The sequence below is a fragment of the Nicotiana attenuata genome, unplaced genomic scaffold (genome assembly GCF_001879085.1).
Source record: "Nicotiana attenuata strain UT unplaced genomic scaffold, NIATTr2, whole genome shotgun sequence".
In the NCBI taxonomy this organism is placed as follows: Eukaryota; Viridiplantae; Streptophyta; class Magnoliopsida; order Solanales; family Solanaceae; genus Nicotiana; species Nicotiana attenuata.
In genome coordinates, this window is record NW_017672773.1 from 48,279 (window position 1) to 60,569 (window position 12,291).

Here is a 12,291-nt window from a genome sequence, read left to right on the forward strand (position 1 = left end):
AGCGAGAAGGAAATATATATAGTAATCTTTCTTTTTCCCTTTTCTATAATAGACTCCTTTTGAGGAATTGGTTGGACGGCTAAACTACTAAAGTGGCTACGTAAATGTCAGTCTTTTTCTCTCTTTTATTGTAATGCATGTAAATGGCCTTCGATTCGTCCTCGTACATCTAATCTGCACGTACAAAACTTAAAAGTTTCGACAAAACTATGAATACTGATTTGACATTTAGGTCCCTCAACTGTTTGCACTGATGTTACTCCATCCGGTTCATAATAAGTGACCAATTTGCTTTGGGCACGTATATTAAAAAAATATTAAATTATATAAAAAATAATGACTAAATTACCCTTAATTAAATATTGGAGCATAATTTAATGTGAGAAGTAAAAGACTTTTTAGGGAAACGTACATAAGGGTAATTATGGAAAAACAAATTGAATTTTTTCTTGATTATATAAATGGACATTTATTTTGGACCAAAATAAAAAAGCAAATTGGTCATTTATTGTGGGCCGGAGGGAGTATCACTTGTGAGTTGTGAATTGATAGAAGTATCTACTCCCTCGGTTTCAATTTATGTGAACCAATTTGATTTGGTACGAAGTTTAAGAAAAAAAAAACTTTTGAATTTGTGGTGTAAAATTAGGCACATATAATTTGTGTTGCTATGAATCGTTGCATAAATGTAAATTGTTTCCAATAGGAAAAGGTTGGCAAGCAGTAAAAAAGAAATATGTTCACATAAATTGAACCAAAGGGAGTATTTATTAAGTTTTCTGGTCTTTGGAACAGAGGTAGATCCAATATTTAAAGTTTACATGTTCCTAAAATAACTAATATTTATATGATCTGAGACTTGGACTTGATTCCAACTATTTAACCCAACATTTTAATTTGAAGGGTTCAGTTTTTAGGTTTTAATCTTTGAACGCATTGCATTTTTTAAATTACGGGTTAAAAATGTAATATTTTAATAACTTTTGACAAATATATTTATACTCCAAGTTGAAAATATTGTGTTTAGTTGAACCCGCTGTTCACGTGCTCCAACCGCCACATATCAAATATGAGCTTTAAGGTATCCTATTGCACTCAGAAGGTCACTCAACTAGATTTTTCAAATTTTGGATTGCCAAATACCTATTTTACCCTCTAAATTATAAACATTTATCTTCTTTTTCTTTTTTTAAATGTTTTTAATATTATGATTTTTTTCTTTTTAATTTATATTATGGACTTGCCTATAAAATAAATAAATATTATTTTATAAATTAAAAAAATAGAAAGTATTTAAGCATCTATAATGCTGGAATAACAAAATAATGAGCATAATAAAAAATTTAATTAGTTGTTAATACTAATTATTTTATAAATTAATTTTTTTTACTATGCTCATTATTTTGTTATTCCAGCATTATATATGCTTAAATACTTTTTATTTTTTAATTTATAAATAATTTTTATTTATTTTATATGTAAGTCAATATAAATTAAAAAGGGAAATATCATAATATTAAAAAAATTTTAAAAAAAATAAAAAGAAGATAAGTGTTTATAATTTAAAGGGTAAAATAGGTATTGGCAATCCAAAATTGGAAAAATCTAGTTTAGTGACCTTCTGAGTGCTATGCGCAAAGTTCAATGACTTTGTTGTCACAAAAGAAAGAAAAGTGACTTTAGAAGATAATTTACAATAGTTGAGTGACCATTTGAGTAATGAACTCGTCATTTTCCTTGACCTAAGCACCCTTATATATTAACCTCCTCCGGATCATTGGCATCACACATACACTCCTCCCTATAGATTCGGCTTTTTGTTAAGATTTTTACTACCATTATATAGTTGAAAATCGACTCCGATACCATATTTGTTACGACCTAAGCACGTGACACCGTGCTAAGAAGCCACAAGGAGACATGCAAACCTATTTAAGAGTGTGGTCCATTGTTATTTAGTGTTTCTTTCTTTTTTATCCAGAAACATTTAGGCTACCTTTGTGCCACGAAACACCATAATAAGATGCCACAATATTCGTGGTCGAAACTAAGGAAGAAACAAAAATTGGATAAACCTTAGCATGTTAATAATAGGATTATTAATGATACCACATGGGATGTAATTAAACTTAAACACATTTGATTGTACGAGAGTACTCAAAATTCACCTACTTTTACCTCCTTGTCCTTTGGAGATGGTGCCCATTTTGTTTATGTAACTATCTACAAATCTCTTCTTGGTAAATGATGGTCAATCTTTTTCATATATAAATTGCCAAATAAATTTTCTAACGCTAGAGCCTGATGCACTAAGCTTTTGCTACGCACATAGTTCAGAAAAGGACCAAATTATTATGTATGCAGTCTTACCATGTATTTCTACACTAATTGTTTTTGCACGGCTCGAACCTATCAACTGCTGGCCACACAACAGCAACATTTACTGTTGTCCCAAGGCTCCCCTTCGAATTTTCTAAAGAAGCATTTTGATTTAAAATTCAACTAACCTACCATTTAATACATAATTATACATTAAAATTGATTAACTTTTTTTATAGCTAGTTATTAGACTTAACCATCACCAATTGTGTTGTATGATAAGACTCGATCGAATTTATTTCACATCTTCCTTCAACTAAATAATGTACTCTCTTAAAGACATAATTATAGTCTATGTGAGTACTATAGTCGATATAATAAATTAATATAGTGCCATAAGTCTTAAAATCTTGATAAATCATTGTCAATTCTTATGGTTCCTAGGCAAGAAGATTATCGTGGGTTGTTGTACCATTTTTAACCTTTTTATTAACTAGTTCAAATTATATTCCTATGTACTTTTTTCTCTGAATCAATCAATTTTTGTGTACTTTTTCTTCTACCGACTAAAAGTGTAAGCTTACAGCAATATGTCATACTCTTTCTGTTTTATTTTATGTTATACTCTTTTCTTTTCAATCGGTTTTAAAAAGAATGAGATCATTCTATATTTAAAAATAAATAAATTTAACATTCTCATTTTACCCTTCGGAAGAAGGTGGGTATGGCCTCCATGGATGACAAACTGTGGGAAGCAAGGCTCAGATAATTCATGCACGTTCAGAGGAGAAACTCAGATGCACCGGTAAGGAGGTGAGAGCAGCTGGCTTTGGTGGGTACGAGGAGAGGTAGAGGGAGGCCTAAGAAGTATTGGGGAGAGGTGATCAGGCAGGACATGGCGTGGCTCATATTACCGAGGACATGGGCCTAGACAGAAAGTTGTGGAGGTCGAGCATTAAGGTTGTAGATTAGGAGGTAGTTGTTCATATTTCTACGGCGTGCTAGAGTGAGGCTAGTCTGTTAGGGCTTAGTCTTAGACCGTTAGTGATTTATGTTGAGCTCACACTACTCTTTCGTTCCTCTTAGTGCCGGGCCTTATCTACTGGTTATTGTTTTGTTCTTCATCTATTTTCTGATTCTGGTAATGCTGTTATTTTTTTTCTATGGTTTCTATTGATGGTAATGATATATTGTCTTTTTTTGTCTTATTGAGCCGAGAGTCTTTCGGTAACAGCCTCTCTACCCCCTCAGGGTAGGGGTAAGGTCTATACACAGTACTCTCCCCAGACCCCACTAATGGAATTTCACTGGGTCGTTGTTGTTGTTATTGTTATTGTTGTTATTGTATTTTACCCCTAATGACATAATTTTATAACCACATAAATCTCATAATAAATTTAAAATCACAAACATTTCAAACAAGTTGAAATAAATTGAGACTGCATGAGTAACTAAAAACATAAACCACTAATTAATTTTCTTCCTCTCACTTCTTTAGCCACTTCAGCATCTGTCATCTTCGGGAAAGTTTGCTTCATAACAAAGCATTTAGCAATATCAGCAGTCTGGTGAGGGCTGGTTGTCTAAGGACAAGTACTTGAGGCAGGGCCTAGAGGTACCCCTTAGTACTGGATTTCAAAGGATTAGTGCACCCTTTAAAACAATATAACAACATTCCTTTGGAAACAAAAAAAAATATTATATTCGAGGGGGAGATGAGAATTATTTTGTTCCACCACAGAAAATAATTTAATTCTTGTCTTTTAAATTTTATTCACGATATACCTAAACAATCAAATGGTCATCTTACTAGAAGTATTTAAATATTTCTTTCCTCGAGGTAGGTAATTAAAGTACTCGCTCAATTTTACTTACCAGTTTGTATACGGTCAAGATCGGGCTTGCTCTTTTTGTATGATTAATTAAGATCAGGGCATGACAGGCCAAGGTTCGACCCCATGTCACACCGGACCGTGACACAAAGTTAGATTGCCAAGCTCGTGACTCAGTGGCAGATCGAGATCGAGATCAGCCAAGATTGAGACCGAGCGGTATAGAGATCGAACAAGATCGAGGGAAGCCTGCAGAGCCAAATAACGGAAAGCCAAGATATCCGCGATCGGGCGAGGATCACGGCGGAAATCTCCGCACGTATCAAGAAGAAGCCGATTAATCAGCTAATCATGGGATTTCTTACTGTATTTAATTAGGATTGTATTAAGGGTAGGACTCCCCTACTATATAAAGGGGGTCAGATCATTTGTAAAGCACATCATATTCACGCTACTTAAAGCAATATACTATCTTTCTCTTAAGTTCTCAATACTTTGTCACTCTGTTCTTATTTACCAGTGGATTATTCGTTTGATTCGAAGGCGACCTAGCTCGATGATCAATATTTGCAGTTAATTCCAATGTCAATATTGCGTTCTTTCTCAGTTTGTGCCAAGCAAAATCACGTATCCTTAAAACCATAATATAAATTCAATTGTTATCCACTTTTAGGGTAAACAGAGTTATCTGTCGCTTGCCTTTTCTTCCATTACTTTAAAGTTTAATCAAAACCTAGAAGAAAAACTATTACCTACCAATTCAATAAGTAAATAGAGTAGAAGAGAAGGCCGCAAAAAACAAAGTTGTTGACTGAGACTGCCAACTGCAAGAGAAGAGAGAGCAGAAGTTACGATGTCAAAGCCTACGAATTAGAGGGGTATATTATAATTAGAAGAGGATCTAAAGAATGACATTTTAATTATTATTTATAAAATTTACTTTAATTGATGGATCGTTCTTAGCATTTATTTATTCTTGTCACAAAGTTTTCGAATTGAACTGTATTTGTACGTGCATTACTAAAGAAGGAAAAGAGCAACTTACTTGTCCTTGGCTAAAAGTATGCAAGTAAAGCACTAGATATAGTTACAATAATATAGTATTTAATATGGTGAAAATCATTTAATATTTACTTGTCCATGGCTAAAAGTATGCAAGTAGAGCACTAGATAGATTTTGAATAAATGATTATTATCATGTTAGGATCGAAAAAGTTAGGTGTCATGCATAAGCTAGTAAAGCAAACCTTGAATGACGATAAATCATATAACAAAGAAAAATATACCAAAAGAGACACAAATATTTAACGTGGTTCGGTCAACTGACCTACGTCCACGGCGGATATGAGCAATCCACTATATAAAAAGAGAGTACAAAATATCGAGAGAACAACCTCACGAAGAGGCAAACACAAGTGACACACTAACACTTTTCCCATAAAGTTCTCCCCCTAAACACGACTCTCAAACCTCATATGGCTACATTGTGGATGCTACTGAATGAGAAGGACGGATCTTCAATTTATAGAACTCCAAACCTTTTCCTACAAGAAAAGGGACTAGCCAAATATGGAAGAATTATATTTTTCTTCTAGGAAAAGAAAAATTCAATTATGGTAAATATGTTGTCCTTTCCTTCATGAGATAGGAAAACCAATTATGGCAAGAAAATCTGGACAAACACCTAACATATCTAACTCAAAAAGAGTTTGTGACGAAATTCGCAAAATGACTTTATTATTAAGACCAAAATAAATATTTTCATGAAAACAGTCTTTCAACACTTCCAAAGAAAGTATTGAGGCGGTAAAAACAGTCGGACACATGGATACGCGGGTAAAAATAGACAAAATAATTACTCTATCTTTTTTACGAAAACAGCCCTTCGATACTTCAAAAAAGATTTCAAGGTTGTCTCAGTTCGGAAATAGGGGCAACACGGCACAAAGCGGACAAAAATAAAAGAAAAGACTATTTTTACAAAAATAACCCTTCGACACCTCTGAGTAAAGTTTTAAGACTATCTCGACAAAAATGACCGAACAAAACATAAAAAGTAGACAAAAATATAAATAAAGTAGTTATTTTTAACGAAAATAGCCTTCGGCGCTTCCAGGTCGCTCATAAGTGAGGGAAGACATCTTCACCATTTGAAGAAACCGCTAGAAAATGACTTTTTCGATAATAATTTTTTGAAAAATAATTTATATCATACCAAACCAGCTGGAGTCGACATATATATAGAACACTAGATAATAATTCTGTTACCAATAATAGTTGTGATGGGGTAATAAGTATTTCTTCTATTCTTAACCTGAGGTCTCGAGTTCGAAGACTGAGTATGAAATCGTCTTTGTTATGGAGTATTTTACCCCCAATCTGAAATTTTTTTGACCTAAATTTAAATTTAATTAGATCCCAATATGAATACCGAACACCGAAGAACACCGATAGAAAACCAAAAAACTATGTCCAAAGCTTATATAGTATATATATGACAAGAGGTTAGGTGATTTTATTAATTGCTCTAGCACAAAATTAGTTTACCGACACTGTACTTATACGTGTATGTTTTAAATCAGTTGGCTATATATTTATTTGCAACAAACTCATCATATTCATTACTAACTTTCTCTTGATTTTACATCTTTCTTCTTCACTTCTCTGAACACTTATCAGCAAAATTCTTCAGATCAATAAATAAGAACAAAAAATGGTACACTCAAAGAAGTTCAGAGGTGTCAGGCAACGCCATTGGGGTTCTTGGGTTTCTGAAATTCGTCACCCCTTGTTGTACACTCTTCCTCTCTCTCTATATATATATATATATCAATGGGATGGGAGATTACTCATTCATGTTAAAAAAGAAAAGGTCTGGAGAAGGGCAGCACGCTAAGAGGTGTAATGTAGGCAGTCTGCCCTGCACAAGCATTAGTGGCTAAATTTACAGCTCAAATACGTGACCTACAGGTCATACGTACAGAGACAACTTTATCGTTGCTTTAAGGCTCCCTTCAGAATAGTTATTCATGTATCGACTAAAAAAAGTAGCTACAGTATAATAGAAAACTATGTTATCACTTTAAAGAAGTGATACCGTCAATCCGACCCTCGAGCTATCCATTCTAACTTGCCTTTATCTAGCAAGATACGTATAGTTCTTCATTCCCTTGTCTATCGCAATAGGATTGGAGTAGTCTCCGATTTCAAAGAAAAAGCTACGGGACGGAACTACCATTTTCGGCTTATACCATATATTGTGGATAGAACACCCTGAAATGTATATAAATATGAACTTGAGTTATATACATCACCTTTGAAATTTCTTTTACACTATCAGTGCAATTTAGTTATAGCAGCCAGTTATTACTCTATTTTTCATGTTACCGCTTATTAGACATTTTATGAAATGTTACTTGTTATTGTAGCTCAACGCAATTTGATAGTGTAAATATTTTGTATACTATCAGGGTATAAACTTAAACTCTTTAAATATTAAGTATTGAATCCATATTTCAAATTCAAAGAATTCAGAACGTGAATCCATGAAATTTAAATCCTGAATTTGTGTCACAGGAAAAGAAGGGTATGGCTTGGCACATTTGATACAGCAGAAGAAGCAGCAAGAGTATATGATCAAGCAGCAATATTAATGAGTGGCCGCAATGCAAAAACCAACTTCCCAATTACACAAGATTCAGATAATAAAGAATTAAAGGCTAAAGATCAAGAATTTTCATCAATTCCCTCTCCAAAAGCCTTATCTGAAATACTCCATGCCAAGCTTCGCAAATGTACCAAGGTGCCATTCTTCATCCCTTTTTTTTCATACGAAATACTTAAAAAAGAAAAAAAGAAAAAAAAAGTAATAATAATAGAATTAGGTACGAACTTCATCGCTAACGTCTCACTAAATCATTCGTAGTTAACAAAGTTTTGTGATAATCTGTCACTAATCCGCCGTTAAATAGGATTAGCAACGAATTTTTCTGTTTAGGTATAGAATTTGTCTGTCGCTAATTCTTATTTTTACTGGTAGTTACGGTATATATTATACTTCCTCAGATTAATTTTATGTGACACTACTAAACACAAACGAATTTTAAGTGAAATTCTTTTAGGAGGTCTCTTAGAAATATGGGATTCCGACGAAATGTCCGTCGGAAAAGCTTCTGACGAACTATTGAAGCTTTTTTGACGAATCTCCCTCGAAAATTTCTGTCGGAATTCGCTTGTTTGTAGTAGTGTGACGACATTGATTGTTTCAGTTTATTCCAAAAAGAATGACATGTTTCTATATTTAGAAGAAATTTAATTTTAAACTTTCAATTTTATTCTAAATACCATGATTTTATAACCATAGAAATGTCATAACACGTTTAAGACCACATATTTCAATAATTTATTTTTTCCTTAAATTTCGTGTCTCGTCTCTATATATATATATATATATATATATATATATTAAAGGAATAAAGTTAACATATATAATTGGCATTGTGGTTAAGCCAAGTGGTAAGCTAATAAATGCCAATAGTATATGGTAATTTTATTCTATATTTTACTATGTTAGTCAAATAGAAATATATATATATATATATATATGTTGGAAAAAAATATTGGTGATTATGGAGAATAAAAGAATTAGCTTGAGGCGTGTCAAAGACACCGTCCTTAAGGATATTTCGCCCACACCGTGGTAAATAAAATTAGGCGTATCCCCCAGGATTCAACAAGCTCTTCTAGTATAACTAGGAGCAGAAACAACAAAGATTCTATAAAAGAAAACCCAGCACAAAAGAAAAGGAGAAGTTTTCCACACACATTCTCAAATGAACACAAGAAGATATATTTATATATATTCCAAAAGTAATATGGATCTGATGAAAGTTAAAGCCATTAAGGCTTAAGGCCAAAACGTTAANAATTTATTTTTTCCTTAAATTTCGTGTCTCGTCTCTATATATATATATATATATATATATATATATTAAAGGAATAAAGTTACCATATATAATTTACATTGTGGTTAAGCCAAGTGGCAAACTAATAAATGCAAATAGTATATGGTAACTTTATTCTATATTTGACTATGTTTTATATAAATATATATATTAAAGAATAATTTTGAATTTATAGATAAAGTTTTTGAAATTGAATTAAAATAAAAAAAGAAATTTATCTTCTTCTTTTTTTGTCAAGTTGTCATACTTAATTTGGTTTTTATGATCATATGGAATCATGCTTGGAATTTTTGTTATCTTTTCTGATTATTTAAATACTACTGCGCCTGTGGCAAGGTGAGCACTTATTTAGGTTGAATAGATAAAGCCAAAAAAAAATGGAAGAAGTTCAACTAAAGACTAAAAATATAAATAAAACTCATCCTTTTATAGCGAAATAAATTAATTTGTTGTAAAAAAAAAGACATAAAAATAAGATAAAAGAAAATAATTATAGAAAAAAATGTATGAAAAATCTAAAAACCAAAAATAAGAGATGACAACGAATTTCTTCTTCTGTTTCATCTATGTTAAGTATAAGCAATTTGGAAGTAGATATCATTTAAATTTTTTTTTCAACTCAAATACATAGATTATAAGATAATTGATATCTTAGATTTTTTTTTAATTTACATTGTGTGTCGTTTTTAAAAAATTATTACTAACAAACTGACATGATATNTATATATATATATATATATATAATTTTAGATTTTGGAATGTCAAAATAGAAATATTTTTTGAAAGATAAAACATACCAAATAAGAGTTCAAGTCGTAGTAAAAGAGTCACGTCGTAACCAAAGAATCATTCATATTGTGTCAGCCTTTGTGCTTTGACATAAATACGAGTTATTATTTCACTTTTTGGCTATTTTTAGGTTCCAATGACACCAATGAGAATGGTGCAAAAATAAAATTATCACTACGAGATTTGAGAAAAAGTTAGTCTTTTTTCATGTACTGTTTCTTAATTGATATCTAAATATTATCTAGAAGGTTTAAATTTTAAGGTTATTCAAATATCATTCAAATAACTCGGATATTTAACATGGTTAATGTCAAATATCAAAATGGAGTCATACTGAGGAAAAAATTACTGGCTAAAGAATTTTTTAGATTTTTAGATAGCCGACTAAAATGAGTTTTGAATTAAGGATAATATTTTCACTTATGTTATTATAAAAATAATTATTATTGAAAAATAAAGTCTTAGAAACTGAAATTTTAAAATAGAAATATTTTTTGAAAGATATCAACACACAAAATAAGAGTTCAAGTAGAAGTAAAAGAGACAAGTCGTATCCAAAAAGTCCTTCATTGTCTCAACCTTTGATTGCTTTGAGTCATAATGAGTTATTATTTTGCTTTCCGACTAATTTTAGGATCCAATGACACCGGCGAGAATGATATAAAAAAAAATAGTATTAAAAACTTAAGAAATGGTTAATCTTTTTCCTGTAGTGTTTCTTAATTAATATCCAATGATTACCTATATTTAATAGAGGAAGTCTAAGTTTAAGATTATTTACATATAATCTAAATAACTCAAATATATTACATGGTTAGTGTCCGCGCATTCGCGCGGGTGATATTACTAGTATATTAAACACCAACACTAAAAAAGAACCGGAAGAATCGTGTTATATGTATTACTGCAGTATTTTATATATTGGGATATTGGACAGAGTTTATCGAAAATACCCTTTCTTCCTGCACAATGTATGGATAAGGTTGCGTACGCACTATTCTCCCTAAACCCTACTCGTGGAATTATACGAAATATGTTATTTTTGTTGTTGTTGTTATTGTTGTTGTTTATATATCGGAATATTTCTAGTGAAATTAATACATTTCAAGTCTTGTTTTCATCATATAGGTGCCATCACCATCTCTCACTTGTTTGAGGTTGGATATTGAGAGTTCACACATAGGAGTGTGGCAAAAACGTGCTGGCCCTTCATCTGATTCGAAATGGGTAATGACAGTTGAACTTCAGAAAAAGAATAATGTCAATGCTACTATTGAAGGAGAATTAAATTCTTCTTCTACTTCTAGTTCCAAGAATTGTGGAGAAATAGTTGAAGGTATAAGTATTAGAAGTGAAATGGATGAAGAAGAAAGAGTTGCATTGCAAATGATAGAAGAATTGCTTCATATAAATAGTCCTTGCCCTACATTTGATATTTAAGAAGGGGAGAAAATGATAATTTTACATTAATTAAGGTTTATTTATCATGTCATACGTGAGGGGAGCTTGGAGAGCAGCACTGAAGTCGTCTCTGTGTGACCTATAGTTTACGAATTTGAACATTGAAATCAACCTGAATACGGGATATTTCATGCATCGGGTTTCTTTTTATGTGATGTTATATATATTATTAGTTTCTAAGGGTTTGGACAAGAAGTGCCCTACATTCGAAGTTGTCTCCATCTGACCTAGTTATGAACTCGATCGAACCCTGGAATCAGCCGTGAACATAGAATTTTTGTGCGTTGCGTTGTCTTTTATGTGATGTTATTATATTAGTTTCTAAGGGTTTGGGCAAGAAGTGCCCATGTAAGTAGTAATAATAAACGAAAAAGAAACAAGTGAAGAAAGTTGTATCTCCTTGTGTACGTAGACTAATTAAATCAACATGGTTTTTCTGAAAGAAGAAGTTGATAAATAAAATTTACTGAATTGATTGTATTTTCTAAAGCAAATCCACCCTTTATTTGTATCCTCTTTTTACATTATCAAATTAAATTGACCTACAATAACATGCGATATATTATATAGTGACGAATTCAAAGAAGGTTCAGAATTTGAAGAAGTAAAATGTTTTGATGACCGGATGCACCAAACATTTTTCAACATACAAGACAGATCGATATGCCACCAATACATTCTACCTTTGAATTCTGGCTTTACCTGAGCTACTTCTCGATTGAGATCTCTTCGCTACCGCCTAAAATTATATGTCTAATGTTGTACATGATATTTCAACTTCCTTAATAAAAAGTGACTAGTACATTCGTAGGCAATGGTCCTGCGATGAGACATTATTAATATCATTGAAGTTATACACAATGATAGTATACAAAAAAAATTCACAATTTTTTGAATTTTATATGCTGCAGCGAGTTGTTACCTGC

At 31.8% G+C, this 12,291-nt stretch overlaps 1 protein-coding gene across 2 annotated transcripts; it reads left to right on the forward strand.

Annotated features, from left to right (window-relative positions):
• The first annotated feature begins 6,761 nt into the window (after nucleotides 1-6,761).
• On the forward strand, nucleotides 6,762-11,845 carry LOC109214456 (ethylene-responsive transcription factor WIN1-like). Of its 2 annotated transcripts, none has more exons than XM_019378369.1 (3): nucleotides 6,762-6,944; nucleotides 7,728-7,953; nucleotides 11,033-11,845. In XM_019378369.1, exons 1-3 carry the CDS (start codon nucleotides 6,865-6,867, stop codon nucleotides 11,342-11,344), a joined length of 618 nt encoding a protein of 205 aa, XP_019233914.1. In that variant the 5' UTR covers nucleotides 6,762-6,864; the 3' UTR covers nucleotides 11,345-11,845. The 2 variants fall into 2 exon arrangements, with proteins under 2 accessions (XP_019233914.1, XP_019233915.1); XM_019378370.1 differs by having other exon boundaries at nucleotides 6,762-6,941.
• Nucleotides 11,846-12,291: the final 446 nt, after the last annotated feature.

What these genes read in the sequence shown, in the direction of transcription:
- LOC109214456 (XM_019378369.1), top strand. Translation starts at nt 6,865, where the DNA reads ATGGTACACTCAAAGAAGTTCAGAGGTGTCAGGCAACGCCATTGGGGT. An exon ending in GAAATTCGTCACCCCTTGTT is followed by an intron (nt 6,945 to 7,727) that starts GTACACTCTTCC and finishes TTTGTGTCACAG; the next exon opens with GAAAAGAAGGGTATGGCTTG. An exon ending in AGCTTCGCAAATGTACCAAG is followed by an intron (nt 7,954 to 11,032) that starts GTGCCATTCTTC and finishes TTCATCATATAG; the next exon opens with GTGCCATCACCATCTCTCAC.